This window comes from Colobus angolensis, unplaced genomic scaffold (assembly GCF_000951035.1).
Source record: "Colobus angolensis palliatus isolate OR3802 unplaced genomic scaffold, Cang.pa_1.0 Scaffold637, whole genome shotgun sequence".
Lineage (NCBI taxonomy): Eukaryota > Metazoa > Chordata > Mammalia > Primates > Cercopithecidae > Colobus > Colobus angolensis.
This window is the reverse complement of record NW_012120010.1, coordinates 270,373-289,908: the sequence shown is the minus strand read 5'-3', so window position 1 is coordinate 289,908 and position 19,536 is coordinate 270,373. Positions and strand designations below refer to the sequence as shown.

Below are 19,536 nucleotides of genomic sequence, written 5' to 3'. Positions count from 1 at the left end.
AACTATAAGACCCAAGATTGGCTCTAGAGGTGCCTAAGAAAAGGGGGGAATAAAAGAAATCAGGCACATTCGTCAGTCCTGGGCCCAGCAAATACATTCCACTTGACACCATATATCTCTCAATTTCCTGGGGCCAGTACAAACACGGCCCAGTGCAAATACAGACACCATATATCTCTCAATTTCCTGGGCCCAGTGCAAACACGGCCCAGTGCAAATACATTTCTCCATATATCTCAGCTTGGGAAATCCTGGGAAATCCCCAATAAGGGCGCCGCCGTTTGTAGTTTTACTAAAAACACGGAAACCAATAAATAACTGCTAAATGTATAAACTTAATATGTTAACCAATTGTAATGCTGTAACCTAAAGAATTCCCTTGTTCCCTGTTCCTCTGTAACCTTACAAGTCCTATTTTCATCGGGCTATAAAAAGCCAGCGCACACATTGTTCGAGGCCCTCTTATATGTTGTGGAACGGAGGGACCAAGTTCAAACTTACATTAAAGATCCTTGCCGCTTGGCTTTGACTCTGGACTCTGGTGGTCTTCTTTGGGGAATAAACGGTCTGGGCATAACACCTACTCTTCATGAATTTGTTATTAAAACAGGAAAATTAAATATAAAGAGATAACAAATTCAATACAAATTCAAAATTTAAATAACATCTAAGACCATAAGCCAGATGCTCAAGGAACCTGAATAATTATAAACAGTTATTGGAAGGGATAATAATCAGAAAGAATTTTAAGTGTTATAAAGAAGAGAGAAGATATTAGACTGGAGTAGACAGGGAAGATACTAAACAGCAAGAAGTACTTGTGCGGACTCTGAAAGGACAGATCAAATTGAACAAATTGAGGCAAAGGAGGAGAGAGCTTATTTTAAAATAACTTTGTAAAGAATACAAGAAAGAAGTCCTAAGAATTTGGGGAACAGAAAGCAAAATAGTTTGTCTAGAAGACAGATGACAGTGATGGAAGGACATATCTGGGTCTATTTCAATTCTAAAACGATGGTGTTGGAATAAAGTAAGATATCTTAGTTGTTAGAGGAGGAGAAGAATCAAAAGGGTATTTCAGGACAAACTGACAGGGGTATGAAGAGCAGGTAAGAGTGAGATACAGGGATTTAAAAGATGATAGAAGAAATTCCACTACTGGGTATTTATCTAAAGAAAAGGGAGTCAGTATATCAAAAGGATACTTACACCCCCAAGTTTATTGCACCACTATGCACAATAACTGAGATACGGAATACACCTGAATGCCCATCAACAGATAAATGGATAAAGGAAATGTCACATACATACACATGGAATGCTATTCAGACATGAAAAAAGAATGAAATCCTGTCATTTGCTGCAACATGGATGAACTTGGAGGACATTACGTTAAGTAAACTAAATCAGGCATAGAAAGATAACTACCAAAAGTTCTCACTTGTAAGTGAAATCTAAAGAAGTTGATATCATAGAAGTAGAACTGTGGTCATCAGAGACTGGGAAGAGAGAGGGAGTGTAGGATGGGGAGAGTTTGGTTAACAGATGCAAAATCACAGCTAGACGGGAGGAATGAGTTCTGGTGTTCCACAGCGCTGTATAAGGAATGTGGTTGGCTGTAATTTATTGTGTATTTTCCAAAAGTTAGAGAGGATTTTAATGTTCACAGCACAAAGAAGTAATAAATGTTCAAGGTGATAGATATCCTAATTACCATTATTTGATCATTACACGTTGTATACCCCTATCAAAATAACACACAAATACATATGATTATTACTCGTCAGCTAAAAATGAAAGAGGAAAATAAAAGACGCTGAGGTGTTCAGGAATTCTGTTACTCAGAATTTGCCCATATAAAATCCTTAATGTTTTCCCACTGATTTCAGTCCTAAGATAATGATGTTGGAATAAAGTAAGATATATTTCTAAACAGTAAATAAATAAATGAATAAATATAGGCAGGAATCAATTAGCTAAAGTTTTTACAATTTCAAATAAAAGATGTGTCCTTTTTGCTACTAAATAAAGAGCCTGATTTCTTCAATTAAACAAAAATCTGTATCCATGTAGCTTATTATTAGCTTTTCCTGTAACCATTAAACATGACTCTTTCCCTTTAAATGTTCAGTGTTGCTAATATGGAGAATGGAAGACATGTCATATTATTCAAATTTTATTAAAACAATACACATATTGGAAAAATTAATTTCAGTCTCGATTCAAGCAGAGGTATGCTCTGTTAAAAACCATAGCCCCTCTCATCAGGCTCTTTGTGGGCTACTGTAGCAGGCAATTGTCCTCCAATCCTTTCTCTAACAGGCAGTGCACTCTGTGTGTGTGTGTGTGTGTGTGCATGTTTGTGTGTGGTATGGGTCAATTAGGATGAATAAAGGGATTGTTTACTAAGGTAACAAGTAAACCACTGTTATTACTGTCACTGAAATTACCACTCAAGAGACCAAAGCAGAAACTAATCAATATAAGGATCTAGAGAGCAAGAACAGGAATAGAGCAGGTGCATATACGATGGCAGTTTTACAATATTCAACACGAATTGTATTTTCCTAGGACCTGTCTGAAAGATGTGTCACTACTCTTCCCTATATTACAGAGGTAAACTGCCTTAGGTGGAGGCATAGAAGAAAGGAGGACGGAAGGAAAAAAAAAAAAGGGAGGGAGGAAGGGAGGAAGACAGGAAGGGAGGAAGGAAGGGAGGGAGGGAGGGAGGGAGTGAGTAGTTTTAATGAAGGTGTAATATTGGGCACTATGAACTATAGTTTTTATTTAATATTTTCCAATGTCACCTACCCAGCAATTCTCTGAGGATATTTTAATTAAAGCCTTTAATGAGGAAAACGGAGACTCAACGAGCTTAAGTGACCTGTGCAACGTCAAGTGCTATTAAGGGTAAATAATTAAAAACAAAGCTATCCATTTATGTTACAAACATTGTCCCACAGTTTGTGTCAGGCTATGTCATTAATATTCTGAGTATGAACTGTTATCATAGTTATTATTGTCATTCCCATTTTACAGATGAGAAAAGATAAATATGGATTTCCTAGGTTACCCAAACCGCCAGTTCACATTATTATGTCGTCACTTCTGTGGTAGGCCTTCATTCTACAGATCAAAGGTTGATCAAAAGAATGCATGGTGAGGAGCACAGTGGACAATGGTTAAGGGCCTCAACTCTGGCAGTGACTGAGTTCTGCGTAGTCACCTGAGGCTCTGGGTTCCTGAGTGAATTACTCACCATCTTCAAGCTTTACTATTCTCATCTATTAATTAGGGATATTAACTACACCCACACTACTGGGTTTAGTGAGATTTAATAAATTAAAATATTTAGTACATTTTGAAAAGGACCAGGTATATGCAAAACTAAGAAGTGTTCAGTTTTATTTTGCCATTCATTGCCGGAAGAAATTGAAAGAATAATAGTTTGGACGAAACAAGAAACGTTCCTCTTTTGTGAATGCACACAGATGTGTGAACACAAACACACTTTATTGCTCATTTTAAAGCATATTAAGAGGAACTGTGAACTGGTAAAGTGTCTAAGGACTTCTGATTCATTCAATAAATAACTACCCAAACATTGACTTTCACATATCCAAGAAATCTTCTGATAAAGGACTTCCCTCATCCACCACCACCACAACTTCTCTAACTATAATGGTTAACAATTTTTATTCGGTGTTCCATTGTTAAGACCACAGATTCTCTACACTATCTCATTTCAGTTCAATTAAAGATTTTTTCCTGGGACTGCAAATCTAGTTTTCTCTCTATTTCCTTTTCAATGCAACATCTCCAGGCAGGCCCCATCCCCCACTGCCCCTTCAGCTTTACATCCTTCACGCATACTTTGGCGAGAATCAGGTTTCTATCTGCCCAATACACTTGGCAGTGGCAGGATGCTGAAGTGCTTGGAGTGTGTGGGGACTAGAACTATCAATATTCTCATGCTGTGTGGTACTAGCTGAAGTAGAATTATACTAGGCAGAAAGGATAGAAATGATGGTCTGGCAGAGTGACTAGCGATGGCACTTAACTGGTCCCTGCTGAGCAACGAGGACAGATGGCACTGTTTGGTCAGGGTCACCAGAAAACTGGTATTTATGAGCAAAGCCCAAGTGACTGAGTTGATATCATTGATGGGCTTTGCAAACAGCCAGAGTCATTGATAAGAGTGCACCTTGCAAGTGTGTGAGCAGTACAGAGGACCACCGTCTGTCAGTGTGTACAGTTGCAATCCCACCACACTGCAAACACACAGACACACAGAAATAATCAGTCATAGACAGCAGCTTGATCTCCAGTGAGATTGCATGCTGGTTTATGGGAGGCGACATGGCCTATTGGAAAAAATCATGCTCCAGAAAGTCAGGAGACTCTAGTCCCAATGCTACAGATGAACAGCTGAACATTGTATGGTAGGTCATTTTAACTTCCTAAGCCATAGTTCTCATTGCTTCCAAAATACCTCCCATACATCTCTATCATTGCCTCACAAGTCAGTTTATACATCTTGTTTCTTACCCTGGTGGACAGGGTAGAGGCTGTGTCTAACTCTTGGTCATATCTGTGGGCTTTTCACAGGTCTAGGTGCACGTGCGTGCGTGTATGCTTGTGCGAGCGCGCACACACGCACACAAACACTTCTTTTGTCAATTTCTATTAATTATTCCCAAATGTATATGTTTAAAGAAAATATGCTTCCCTAGGTAAATCAGCACCTAATTTCAAAAATCTGTGTGGTTTATTCAGCACCCTGTTTACTTTCTTTGTTAGCATGATCCCAGGAATTATAGAATCAATAAATTCCTATAATTACTGGGTTACTTGGTTTTCTCAAGTTGAAAGGAATTGTCACTTTCTCTCTATGTGGTTGAGGCCCCCAGGGGTCTCTGAATAGACAAGATCAAACCAGTGTTTGGCACCTCCACGCTAAAATGTTTAGTCAGAGCTCCTCATGCCACCCACTACCCCATCTAATAAGGGTAGCACTCTCCATTGTTTGTGTAGAAAATTAAAAATATTAAAATATTTTCATATACATGATTTTGTGTGGTGTTTAAAATACATGGATGAAAATGCAGCTGAAGTTAGAACTCAGGTGCACTGCATCACGTCTTCAAAAATTAAAAACATTCAGGTGAGAAAATAAAAATAATGTAAACATCGAACTTAGACATCCATGTGTAGGCACATTAGGTTCATCATTTAATATCTATGTGCCTCGGGCCATATTACTTGTGTGTGTGTGTGTGTGTGTGTGTGTGTACCTCAGTTTTCTCATTTATAAAATGCAGACAGTAATGCTTTCCTCACAAGATCAAGGCAGGGCAAGGGGTATAGGAAAGCAAGGGAATGTGACAGACTATCAGCCATCAGAACACCAAAGTAAATGCGTGAACGTAAGGAGCCTAGCAACATGCGGGCTCATTGAGGGATCATTACATGCTCGTTCATCTCCAGTCATAGATGGGGCAGACATATCATATAGTACTCATGTAGAGCTGTAGTAACTCTCTTCAATTTAAAATCTACAGAGCACATATAATCTTGGAGATGTTGTCAATCACAGCTTTTTATCGCTTGAATTCTGTTTTCAATCATCACTTGAGTGAGTAGATACCAATTTACTCTTTTGCTGAGCCTTATTTAGACCTCTTGGCCAATGCTTCCTGACAGTATTGCAGTGAGTGATGGTCTGTAGTATAACTGAGGTGGTAACAATTAAGGGTGAGAACAGAAGGCACTGGAATCTTAAAATCTTTTTACTTTGCCCTTGTTTATTTTTTTTCTTTTGCCTTACAGTGAACAGAGTTAGGATAACGCATCGCCATGATGCGACAATTGTTCAGCTTTGTCAGACTCAAAGTTCTGTTAATGAAGTACAACACAGAGGCTCTGGGACATGAATTATGCACTTGATTGTTTGCCTTGATTTAATTCATCAGATAAAGGCTCAATTTTCCTACCTGCTTTCCTAATTCACTGAGGTGGAAGGAATTTGTTGTGTGCTGCTTTCTGCTTACCTCAGAAATACTGTTACTGCTTTCTCTTTATAAAATCCTGGTACATGAAACTGAATTTACAGAGGCAACAAATTGCAAATGGCCGTGGGAGAGAATACGTTTGTTTATTTTACAAACGAGTTTTTTCTTTACAAAGAATTCACAATGGAAACATTCTAATAAATTCTGAGTTCCGTAATCCTTTTGGTGTTTTCAGTTTGTTTTGGTCAACTTTTTCACAGTTAACTAAGGCACCTATTGAGAAAATCTCAAAAGATATTTTTTCAACTACCCCTTAAAGACACTAAGTTATCAAGATCCTGCCATTAAAAATTGTAAGCCTTCACATCCCTTTGTGCCCCTGTATACACTGTTTATGTTCAATTCTCTCCCTCATATCTCCCTATACTTTTCCTCTTCTGCATCAAAAAAATTCTCCTCATCCTTTAAGACACAATTTAAATAACATCTATGCTGTGATATCTTCTCAACTTTCACATCTCTTATAGCCATGCCTTATCCTGAGTTTCCAAAGCTGTTACATTGGAAGCCTCATATAAACTTATTGTTTTGTATTACACATTACAGCAAAGTTTCCACCATGAGATGGTGCACCCCCAGAGGTCAGGAATCACCTGAAATCACAGTTACGAATAACACCCCCTCCCTTCTCAATGACTTACATAGTGTTTTCGTACATATTTCACACTTGAAGATGTAAGTTAAGACAACATTTCACCAAATAATTCCAAGATGCGTCCTAGGGACCAGAGAAGGACATTCAGTTCTCATCTGATATTGGGAACCTTTCTCTAATTTTCCCACACAGCTTGATAGAAAAACAGCTTAGATTTAGAAAGCCTGAGTTCATGTCCAGTCCTTACTTTCTGACTTTCCTACTTCCGTTACTCTTAGACAAAATCTTTTGATATTTCTGTGCTCAGATACCTCTCCTACTTGCTTTCTTATTTTACGATCAAATAAGATCATAATACAGAATAGGTAAAATGTTATTTTTACCCCTGTTTTATGCAATAATATCTTATTTTGCAAAATATGATCATTATGAATCTTAAATTCTTGAAATCTGAAAACATGACTATTATCGTAAGTGTATGCGTGTATACACATATCTCCTGTACTCCGTAAATACATATACATATACCTACTACGAAATCATAAAAATAAAAAAATCAATAAAATACAAATCTACTAACTTAGCATAAATCCCAAATGCAGGTATTTTCCAAAATACCTGGAAAATAAGATACTATTTTTATTGAATAAAATCTATCGAATAATTTGATTCTGAACTTGGAGAACCAGATATGAAGCCAAGGAAGGCAACATTTCATCATGCTCTGACACTGAGGAACAGTCTTGCTGTTTCAAACCACAGGGACAAAAGTCAATATTTAAAACTGTTGTAAGGATTGTTTAGACTCCATAAAACTTTAAAACTGTAACCATGAGATAATTTTTATTTTATTTTACTTTTTTGAGGGTAGGTGAGTGGGTGGGCAGTGGGACAAAACGAGAAGTCTAAAAGAACATATTGAACTTTATTGGATAATTGGTCTTTTTTTGCTGTTTTCTTTTGTTTTTAGTTGTAATCACCATACATATAAGTTTCTATTCTACTGTCATTTATTGTTATTTCACTGAATGTGTGTATATTTATATGTGTGTTGTTTCTTAAGTAGTTTTCTTATCATGAATCATAACTTCATTATTTTTTAAATAAACTTTATTGTGTATATTTAAAGTATACAATATGATGTTGTGGGATAAGTATAGACAGTAAAGTATTTACTACAGGAAAACAAATTAGCATATCCATCATTTCACACAGCTACATTTTATAGGGGATGGTAGTAAGAGCAGCTAAAATCTACTAATTTATGCAGCACTGTTAACAATAGTCAAGATTTGGAAGCCACCTAAGTGTCCATCAACAGAAGAATGAATAAAAGAAACATGGTACATATACACAATGGAATACTATTCAGCTATAAAAAAAAAATGAGATCCAGTCATTTGCAACGGCATGCATGGAAATGGAGATCATTATGTTAAGTGAAATAAGCCAGACACAGAAAGACAAACTTTGCATGTTCTCGTTCATTTGTGGAAGTTAAAAATTAAAACAATGTAGTTCATGGAGGTAATAGAATGATGGCTACCAGAGGCTGGAAAGGGTAGTAGGAGGAGGGAGTGGAGATGGTTAATGGGTACAAAATTGTGGTTAGATGGAATGAATGAGGTATAACATTTGATAGCACAACAGGGTTATTATTATTGACACCAATAAATTATTGTACATTTTAAAGTAACAAAAAAGCATAATGAAAGATTTAAAACACAAAGAAATGATGAACGCTTGAGGTGATGGATACCCCATACTCTGATGTGATTATTATACACTGTATGCCTGTATCCAAATATCTCATTTACTCCATAAATATGTATATATATAATATATACACCTACTATGTACAAACAAGAATAAAAAATAAAATCTACTAATTAGTATAAATTTCAAATAAAATATTATTACCTATAGTCCTCATCCTATACATTAGATCTCTATACTCGTTCCTCCTAAACGTCTGCTACTTTTCATATGTATCTGTTACTTTGTATAGTGCAGTTCTGATTCAGCTTACTCTGTGTGAAAATTGGGGAGTGATGGAAAAGCAGCTTCAGTGGTGTCAGAAGGACTGGATTCTGGATCTGACTCTGCCACTGCTGTATAAATGACCTTTGCAGGTCTCTTCGACTCTCAATGCCTCAGTTTGGTCATGGTCCATATAATTCTTGTGTAGCCCTGTTTTCTCTGCAATTAGTAACACTCTTGGACAATATTACATATAATTTTTAATTATAAAAATATAAATATAAATTATATATTTATACAGAAGTATTATGCATAGTGTCCAATTAGGTTAAAGATTAAAGAGGTATAGATGTATAAATCAAAGTGATAGCCTAGACGGTTAAGGTCTCTTCTAAATATAACATTCGAGACCTAGGAAACACATTACCAATGGATCTGTTTTCTTCTTAATAGTGAGTGATGCAACTCTGTGTTCTTCTCAGAGCATTAAACATAATGTAGTAGAGTTAGATAAAACACCACCGAACTCTAAATTATTATCCCCATGACCAGGCACAAGTCATTTTTCTGGCTTCTGTTTTTCTCATCTGTGAAATAGAACTACCGACTCTGACTGTGGTTAAGACTGAGTATAAGCATGAAATACATGTAACCCATGCCTGCCATGCAATGGGGGCTTCATAAATGTCTATGTCTTTCATTTTTTCTCTCTATAGTAGCTAGTACAGGACTGTGCATAATACGTGCTCAGTAAACTTTATTGATTACTTGTGGTTTAAAATTCCTCACATAAAGTACATTCATTACCTGACATATTTTAAATCTTGTGGGAATTCCTATTTCAGTGAAGTTGCAAATTCTTTAAAAGTTTATATTCAAAAAATATTTTGGTAAAACCTGGATAAAAACATTTCTCAGGCCAGGCACAATGGCTCATGCCTATAACCCCAGCACTCTGGGAGGCTGAAGTAGCAGCATTGCTTGAGGCCAGAAGTTTGAGACCAGCCTGGGCAACATAGTGAGAACCCATCTCTACAAAAAGAAAAAAGAATAAATATTAATACACATAGAAAATCTCCAAGATTTTAAAAATTATAGTCATTGTAAATTGAGTTTTTAATCCACATTTAAGGCTGACTTGGACTTGACTCTCAGAATTGGAAACAGATGGCAGCTTGATGTATCTTCTTTATTTTCTTCAGAAGAGCAGGTCTCTTCTGCAAATCTCTTCACACAACCCATGGTAATGGGGTTATACAATCCCTTCATATACCTCTGTTGATCTAAGTCTTCAATATGAAAAGTAGCTTTTAAAACATATTTTAGGGCCATGATCATGCCACCGCACCCCAGCCTAGGCTTAAATGAAACAAAATAAACCATGTATATTTTTAGTTCATTTGAAAGCAAATATTTTAACCTTCAATAGAAGGTTAATATTGAGAATCAGTGCTTGAATGTTTATATAGTGATACAATAACATCAGATAAGTCACAGGGGAAAAGTCCAAGGACCAGATGATTTTATCACTGTGATTTCAAACATTTAGTCAGAAGGACAGCATTTTTCAGGTGTGAAACTGTAGTATGAGAAATATTCTCTGGTGTAGTAGCCAAGGTTGCCATTTATATATAATCAATACAACTGAGCTGTTTACACCCTTTATCCTTAACTTTCTCTGAGAATGAGCCTGTCATTCCTGTCTTTTCATTTCACTGGAAAAGTTTTGTTCAAGTACTTAATTATGAATTGAATTCTATTGTACAAAGCAAAGATGAGAGCAAGCCAGGCCACTCTGTAGACCATGTGTCACACTGAAAATCCATAGTCATTGCAACAGTAACAATGATCAGTCAGCACAAATAATACTTGGGAGGGATCAAAATAGAAGACAAAACATCAGCACTATAATATCAGAAATCTCACAAGAAAAGTATGTTGCTGAAGGATGTTCCTGTCCAAAAACTCTTTCTCCAAGTTTCATTACCATGGAATAAAATGAAGTAGGCTAAAAACCAGTCACTCTATCCCCACATCCCCCAAGCTCCTGGTGAAAAAGCAAATACCTAACCAGCAGACAGAAGCAATACGGAGGCACATTATTGCGACTATTTCAGCATCTCCCTGACCTCACAAACTGCTGGTAGCATTAAATGTGGATTGACCTTTTGCCTGTTTTTCTTTTTTTTCAGATCTGTTTTTCTCTCTTCTTCAGTATTTTGCTCTCACATTGTTTATTTCTTTCTTCTTCACTGTATCTGACTGGATTCTTAAAAAGTATAACTTCATTTTATATAGATCATGTTGTCTCTATCCTTCCTCCATCCCTTCCTCTTTCCTTAAATCCTCCCCTATTTTGATTCGTTCCTTCTCAAATCACTACATTTGGAGGAGAAAGCTGTGTAAAAATTCCTCATTTATACACAATCACAAAGCTTTTCTTTGACAGTTTTGCCTCCCCAGGAGAGATGAATATTTTTTTCACTTTGATTTGCATTTTGCTACTGACCACATTCAGATGTACCTAGTTCTTTTATTTTTTATGAGAATCCTCTTTTGTAGGGGAGAAGAGGTAGGGGTGCTGAATTTTATGTTTCTTGCTATCTTTAACTTTGCTGTCCACTAAAGTTACAATCTCCTTCCTCTTCCTTCACTGTTCAGTTTTCTTATCCCTTGTGGACCCATCCACCAAAGTTGTCAGCTTTTTGGTTTCTTCTACCAAAAATGTTGTCTTCAACTTTTAATTTTTTTGTCAACACTAAAACTATGGAATTGTCCATGCTAACTATAATATTTCTTCTGCCTTTTAGCATTCCCAAAGATATATTCCCAGTGGAGATAGTTCATATTTATATAAAAAGCCATATTTATTTATTTTCTAGGCACAACCATAGCTCTGAGCTATCTAACATTTGATCAGCCTGAAAAACTACTATGTATCTATTTTTTAAAATTCTTTATATTTGGCCTTTTAGGCTCCTCGAGAATCCCAACAACTGACACTTCTTTATGTACCGAAACAAATTTATTATTCTTCATCTCTATTATCACCTCATCTTTCTCCTTTAATTGACCACGAAGTTTAGTTTGCTCACCCTGCACAGGACTCACAATGAATATCATTCCATAAATCACTGCCACTTCCAAAAACCAACTTTCTTTCTGATATTCAAAGCCCCCACACACTATGTCAGACCATAGATGAGGAAAAAGAACCTCCTAATGAAAGAAACAAACACAACAATCAACACTGATCATCCTGACTATATGTCTGTGTTTGTAACTGTGTTTAATTGAATTTTCATAGCACTTCTTTCTTTATTTGAAGATTTTTGAGAATAAGAGCGCATTTTTCTCATACCATGACAATTTCATACATATTTTTATTATTAAAAAAGACCTATACACTAAAAGCAAATATCACCCAGCATGAAATCAAAGAAAACAATTATCCTCTTAAAGTTCTGTAGATCATCACTGACTATCTGCATTCTCCTGACTCATCAGCATAGGTTTAACAGTCCTGACACTTTGGATCATCCTGCCACATGCTCAACTGCCACAGTTCACCTCTAACAGAATCAGCAGTATCATTCTTGTTTCACTCTATAGAGTTGTCTCTATAGAGGTCCCTCCTTCCCCAGCATTTGGTGTGAAAACTTACCGCTTTTACCAACTCCCCCTGCTCCCAGCATTACCACCTTGTACTCTCTGGACCCGCCTGATGCGCTGCCCGGGGAGCAGCTGGCTTCATTTTCTACCTCCATCTTACCCGAGGGACTGGAGGAAAAAAAGAAGGAGAAAGTCACCCGTGTCAGGTGCTTGCTCGAATATTAAGCAACTCTAAAACTGTGTCAAAGCAAAGGTTTTAGTACGAGGTAAGAACCATCAGCGTCGGGCTGGCTGCTGGTCCTCCGCTCGAGCGGGTCTCATAGCAACCACTTCAATTGCTTCCAATAAAAATCTGGCTTTTGCATCCCCCACCCTTCCTTCCGATCCTTCACTCTTTCACGTCTCCTACAATCTCTCTCTCTCTCTCTCTCTAATTTTTATTTCCTCCCTCATCTGATTCTTTCTGCATTTCCCTTCCTCACTGTCTGTCTCTCCCCTTTCTCTTTCCTGCCTACCTCCTGCACAGTCACAGCTGTTAGTGGCACACACACATTCGACCCCTTTTCAGGCTGGGCTGCTAGAATGGAATGAATCTGAGACCACACAGGAGTTGCTATGTCTCACAGGATGACTTCTGTAGGTACAAATTCAAAGATTCTATTTTCTTTTAAGGATTTCTTCTGCTTATAGTCTGGCATTTTACCACTCTTCTATTGCAGTTTTCATTCTGGGAAAATGGAAAAGCAAAACAAAAACAAAACAGAACAGTAACAGAACAGGGCTCATCAGGATGGATCTTCAGTGTTATTGAAATAAAGCCGGCTAACAGGAATTGTTCAGTTCACTAGACAGTTGCAGGTTTAACATTGAATTAAAGCAGGTGGGTAATTGAATTAGATCATTGTCACGTTTGGACAAGGCTCATGCTTGTTTACATTACATTAAGTTATTAGAAACAACCTAAATCACAAGGACTTTACCAAGCATGAAAGAAATAACTGATAAATATTTTTACTGACAACTATACTAGCATAAAAGATGGTAGAAGAACATTTTTAAATGTCCAAATTATTATTCCCTGTTTGAATTCTTATAAAGCTTTTGCGGTCTTTGTTTTTCTCTAAAGAACTTCTAAACTACAGAGGGTTTAGAATGTTTTCAATAATTCCTAATTATCATAATAAGATCCTGTCTTTCAATCAACATGATGATGTCCAACATGTCTACTGTCTATTTTCTAAAGCTTGAATCCTTATTAGATGCAGACAAGTGTTTGGTGTGCGTACGCTTGTCTTTCTATCTAGATTTTACACTCCCCTAGGAAAGGAACTGTATTTAATCTATTTCTTGTGATTCTATAGTGTGCGCACTGAGTAGGCACTCAATATATACTTGCTGGTTTGTGGAGAGGCTTCAAATTGTTATAGCCAAGAGCACAGGCTCTTGAGCCAGATTGCCTGTGTTCAAATCTGGGCTTAGCCACTTACCAGCTATACGACCTTGGGCAAATTCCTTCACCTCTGTGTGTCTCAATTTCTTTATCACTGAATAGTTCATTAAAACCCTACTTCATTAACTCATTACGTCAGTTAATATTTATAGAGTTCTTAAAACTGTGTCTGACAGGTGATAAGTACCACACAGGTATATGATATGAAGATTATGTTATTATTTTGAATCTGTGCTGCTGTCAGTCTACTGTTTATAAACACTCGCCCAAGAAGAGAAGATTATCTTTTCATGTGTTTATTGGCCATCTGTATATCTTCTTTGCCAAAGTATCTGTTCAAGTCTTTTGCTTATTTTCATACCAAGGTGTTTATTTCCTTATTACATTTTGAGAATTCTTTATATATTCTGGATGTAAGTCCTTTATCATATAAATATTCTGCAAATATTTTCCTCTAGCATGTGGTTTTTCTTAACAGTATCTTTCACAGATCAGCAATTTTCAACTTTTAATGGGTCCAATTTGTAAACTCTTTCTTTTACCAATCATCCATCAGGTTTTAAATGAAACTTTGTCCAATTATTTTATTCCCACTTTTTCTATATTTTTCACTCTTTGATTGTGAATTCACTCAATGTCATAGGTCTATTTATCATCTTTCTATAGGTAACTGCCAAATTTGTAATTCTGGACCCAATTTTTTCTTTGAGCTGCAGAATTTATTCTAACTGTTTCTGGGCTGTCTCCATCAAAACCCTGATTATATCTTCACCTCAGTATGTCCAGAGGTACAGCACCCTCATCCTCACTAAACAAAGTCAACATTGTTCTCTACCTTTGTAGGGAGCATTACCACCCTCCAGGTCCTCGCTTTAGATTTACCTCTTCTAGTATTTGACCTCCTTAACTGAAGCAGCTCTTTAACTTTTTCTCCCTGAATCCAAGTTCTCTGCCCTTTGTTCCTTTTCACAGCCCTCAGTTCATCCTATACACTGACATCAGAGAAATCCACGTAAAGTGTCAACTTGACAAACCCTGTTGTAAACATATTCACATATCAAAGGCCTAAAAAACGCACCCCAGTAACTCAGGATGGCACATGGAGACACAAAGCCTTTATTCCAGTCTCCTGTTCCAATGCAGCCCTCACCCTCCCTACAATAGAGTCGGTCAAAGGATGCTACCCGCCTTTCTTCCAACAAAACTATGATTTCCGTGATTGGGTTTCATAAAGAACTGGGACTATAATTATTCTGTAATTATTTAATTGAAACGTTATTCCTCCATGAAGTGGTATATGTAAACAATAGCATTTAGCTTCAAGGTCTGGGATTTTTTGTTCGTTTGTTTCTAGTTGTGTTGCTGAAATTCTTGTGACCTTGAGCAAATCATGTGCCTCTCTAGCTATTCCACCATCTGCTACTCTGTTTTCCACATCAGCCATTCTGATTTGGTGAGAAAGCACAGAAATTGTCATGCCAGCTGTGTCCTTGGTTCTGTTCTTTACTTACCATATTATTTTAAAGTTGATTAAGGGAAAAGAATTCATGGAAATGTCCCTTCATGATAAGTAGGTGAGTGCCTTTCCAAATAATACACTGTGAGATGTGAAAAGGACGTGTAGGTAGTGAATTGGCTAAGTTCGCAATTGTTAATGTATCTGCCCATATTCCTCCTATAAAAAGTAGTAGGTTTTTTCTTTTTCTCATATTTACATGGAAAAAAAAACATGAAGTACAGGGAAACTTTCCTAGATATAAAGCCCCCTTTATTTATCTCTTCTTTGAAATTCAAAGGTACTCTGCCCTAGATCCTTCTCCTGAAGTACTAAGGGCCAGAAGTACTAAGGGCCTGAAGTACTAAGGGCCTGCATTATCTGATTGATAATGCAGAATTTTGAAGCATTCTGGTGCTAATGGTTTTCAGTTTTATTCAGTGACTTTTGTGAGTTTGCATTTCTCCTCCCTTGCCTTGACCAGTATACCCAGAAGTCTGTGTTGTGTGATTTTGTGTGTTTGTGTGTTTGTGTGTGGTGGTCTATCTCCTAGTTGTATAAATGATGATTGAATAGAGTCCTTAAGTAACCAAAATCATTTTCTAACAGATGGTTTTGCACTTGGAAACATTATTAAATGATCAGAGTTTGCATTTAGTTCCTCTACCGTTCTCTGGCAGTTGCCATTCTTTTTGGATGGCATATCATTTCCTTTGAGTGCTGGTCTCCATTAAATTAAGATGCAGATGTTCGGTGTTCATTCAGAGCCACTCAACTCCCTAAGCAGGCACAAGCCCGCTCCACCTTGCCTCTGTGTGCTACTGCTGTTCACCATTCCAGTCTTTCTCAGAGGACAAAAGGGGAAGCTAATTTAACAAGCAATTCCCTCAAAAGCAATGTATTTGCTTTATTTATATTGATACAGTTCTAAACTCCCTTAAAAACTGCCAAGGCATCCAGTCACTCTGATAGGAATATAGGGGAGAAGTTTGGAGTTTTGAGAATTATTTCCTCACCTTTCTGGTAGGTAATTTTTCATGCCATTGTATGCAAAGCCACCTTTCCTTTCATTCTAATTTATTGTATGTTTTACAATGACTTATTTACATTGCAGTCCACCTTACTAAGATGTTAAGACCTCGTCTGCATTCAACGTTAACTCACTAGGATGTTTCAGTGTCAACAAACACAAGTTCAACAAAATGAGTTTTAAAGACCTAATTAGCTTTTATTTGTAATTCATGAACCAGGCGTCATCCAGTCCACAAAATAGACAAAAGCTCCAGTGGGCATGGCAGTCTAGTCACTTTCTGTAAAGCAGGTTGACCAAAAACAAGAAAACAGAGTAGAGCAAAAGCACATTAAATAATATCAAGTTCTTCCGGTTACTATTACCAGATAAAGCAGAGGGGATTTTCTTATCATGCTGGATCAGGTTAACTGAACCCTTTTTGATTGGTTGATGTGAATCTCCTGCTTTGTTTTTTTTGTTTTTTTTGTTTTTAAATTGGCAGCTTGAAGATTTGATTATCAACTTTCTCCTGGTTTCTTGGAAGGTCAGATCTTACAAAGCTGTTTAGCTTAGGTTTTGGTATGGTAACATGAAAGTTTAGCATAAGTGACTCCATTTTGCATTGGACTGCTGGGGCCAAGTGTAGGGCCTCAGTCCAGATCAATGGGCTGTCATAAATTTTATTCAATAGCACAGTGCCTGGCATGTGCTAGATGACTAACACATTTTTGTTAAACGAAGGGATTTATTGTACCAACTGAGTGACCATATATTGCTGCTGTTAATTAAATTAACCTTTCAAAGTGTGTAATTTACTATTAATACCCTAATAAAAAGACAAATCAACTTAGTTGATAATCTCTGAATAAATGAATGTTTGGCATGCATATTCTCACCATGAAGCGTAAGACTATTGTACAAACTGGAAATATCAAAGCCAAAGCATGAAGAAGAAAGAGCTGATTTTGTAAATGAAGAGCAGAGCACAGACTTCTTTGCCACACACTGACCTACTCACATTCAGTAAAACTCAAAGTCAGTGTGAATACTTCTGTTTGTGGAACTTTCACCCTGAAGGCTTACTTTAGAAAAAAGGATCTTACATGTCATCTAAGTGACTTGCATATATTTATTCAACATGTATTCATTTGTTAAACATAGATTAATTTTCTCACTGTCAAATTCATTCGTTCCACAATTGTGTTCAGCCTTTCAGAAAAACAAAGGAAAACACAATATAGTTCATGAGTTCAAAATTATTATAGCCTGGTGTGGGAAAAAAGGCAGCTGTCCACTAGGCCTTGGAATAAGCCAGTGTATGGCAAGTCATTGAACAGATAAATGGGCAGAGTACGGCAGGTTTGTGGGAGAAGGGGAGATTGACTCCAAGGAGGAAGACAAAGTGAGGTGTCAACAAAGAGGACTGCCTTGGGCTAGAACTTAAAGTAAATATCCGAAGTAGGAGATTACAAAAGCAAGGGTGTTCAAAGTTTAGAAAATAAAATGTATTTGGTAAATTATAAGTTGAAAACATAACTGATGCAAAAGAATAAAGGAATATATTCCAAAACTGGATTATAGATGAATCACAGAGAGTTAAATTATAGCATATAGAGCTTGGATTTTGCTGTTTGTTTGTTCGTTTTTTACCTCTTTTCTTTAAGCAAAGCACAATACCAACTGTGAAGTAGAGCAGCGAATGACACAGGTTTCTGATTAGAGAAAAATCAAGGTCTGGCTCGAGTTTACTTTTTATCCATTAAACCTTTTCGACTTTCTCAAATAGCAGTGACTTGGAACTCAGCTAAATTTCTATAATATTTATTATTGTTTAGTCACTAGTTTGACACTTAGCATTACGTCATTTTCTAAATTACAACCTATTTGAAAGGAGCCCCTGTTCCATTTTACTGTATATTTTTTATGGTCTTAGGTCCAGGCCCTGATACGTAAATGATAAATAAAAAAATGTTCAGACTTTTTTTATCAATATACTTCATAGTAATATCTGATATGAATACTACTGATTATAATTTTTTCATCCTCAGTCAGTCAAAGTTGACTTTTACAATGTAAATGAAATAATATTAGGCTAAGTCTATAGCGAAACATAGACAAACTAAAGATGTGAATATTTAAACCCTATAAAAACAAAATTACTTTATAGTGGTAAATTTCAGAGAAATATCCTGCAAATTTCCATCTGCATTTTATTGCTCAGAGATTTCAATCATTCTTTACTTTCCTCTGTTTATGACAATTGTAATTAATGTCTGCATTGATGACAGAGGCCATGTAAGATTCTGCAATATAATGTCCAAGAAAGGTTTAATTTTATTCAGTGTAATTTTGATATAATCTATTTGTTATAGTTTCATCTTGTAGTAAATGCCATCAGTTATCAATTTGAGTTGTTAAATATTAGAATATATTATTTTGTTCAAAGTCTGGATAAGGAGTTACTATAGCTACCTCAGTGCACAAAATGGCTAAATATGTAACCAAGCTTTTTAATATTGTGTTTGAATAATTTTATATTCCACTGCAAATACTACCACAAAGCCCTGCTATTAACATTAAAATAATTGTTTTCTAGCTTAAAAGTTAAGACAATATTACATTTTTACCAATGTTATTTGTGAGACTGCTTTAATTTCTACTGAGAGATAAGAAATTAAAATTAGAAGATGTCTTAGATACATTTAGTATAGCCTTTCATCTGAGAAAATACCCCATAATCAATAATTATTGACCTATGCTTTGAATACTGAGTATGAGAAATTCACTACATTACAAAATTGCCCAGTGTGATCTCCTATGATAGTGAAAAACCTCAGATTTTAGATTAAAGGAAGCCTCATTATGGACTGACCTCTCTTACCAATTTACTAACAGTATTATAATGAACAAATATTTTCATCTCTCAGAGCTTTAGTGTCTTTATCTTCAAAACAGAAACCTAACAAAGGTAGTTTTTGTAAAATTCAAATGAGATGATGTAAACTCAATGTCTGGGAACACCATCCATAGCAAACAATTAGATATTAGAAAGTTCACATGAAATGCTCTCTCTGCTAAAAATACAAAATTAGCTGGGTGTGGTCTAATTCCAGTAACTCAGGAGGCTGAGGCATGAGCAGTCCTTGAACACAGGAGGAGGGGTTTTCAGTTATCCCATCTTGAACTTCAGCCTGGGCAAAAAGAACAAAACTCCATCAAAAAAAAGAAAAAAGGAAGGAAGGAAGGAGAGAGGAAAGAAAGAAAGAAAGAAAGAAAGAAAGAAAGAAAGAAAGAAAGAAAGAAAGAAAGAAAGAAAGAAAG

The 19,536-nt window shown here is 36.4% G+C and overlaps 1 protein-coding gene across 1 annotated transcript in view; it reads right to left on the bottom strand.

Annotated features, from left to right (window-relative positions):
- Positions 1-12,586, bottom strand: part of RIT2 (Ras-like without CAAX 2) — a 216,994-nt gene extending 204,408 nt beyond the window's left edge. The window contains exon 1 of the mRNA XM_011963948.1: positions 12,311-12,586. Within this exon, the coding sequence (XP_011819338.1) occupies positions 12,311-12,413 (103 nt within the window). The 5' untranslated portion in view covers positions 12,414-12,586. The remainder of the gene's footprint in view (positions 1-12,310) is intronic.
- Positions 12,587-19,536: the final 6,950 nt, after the last annotated feature.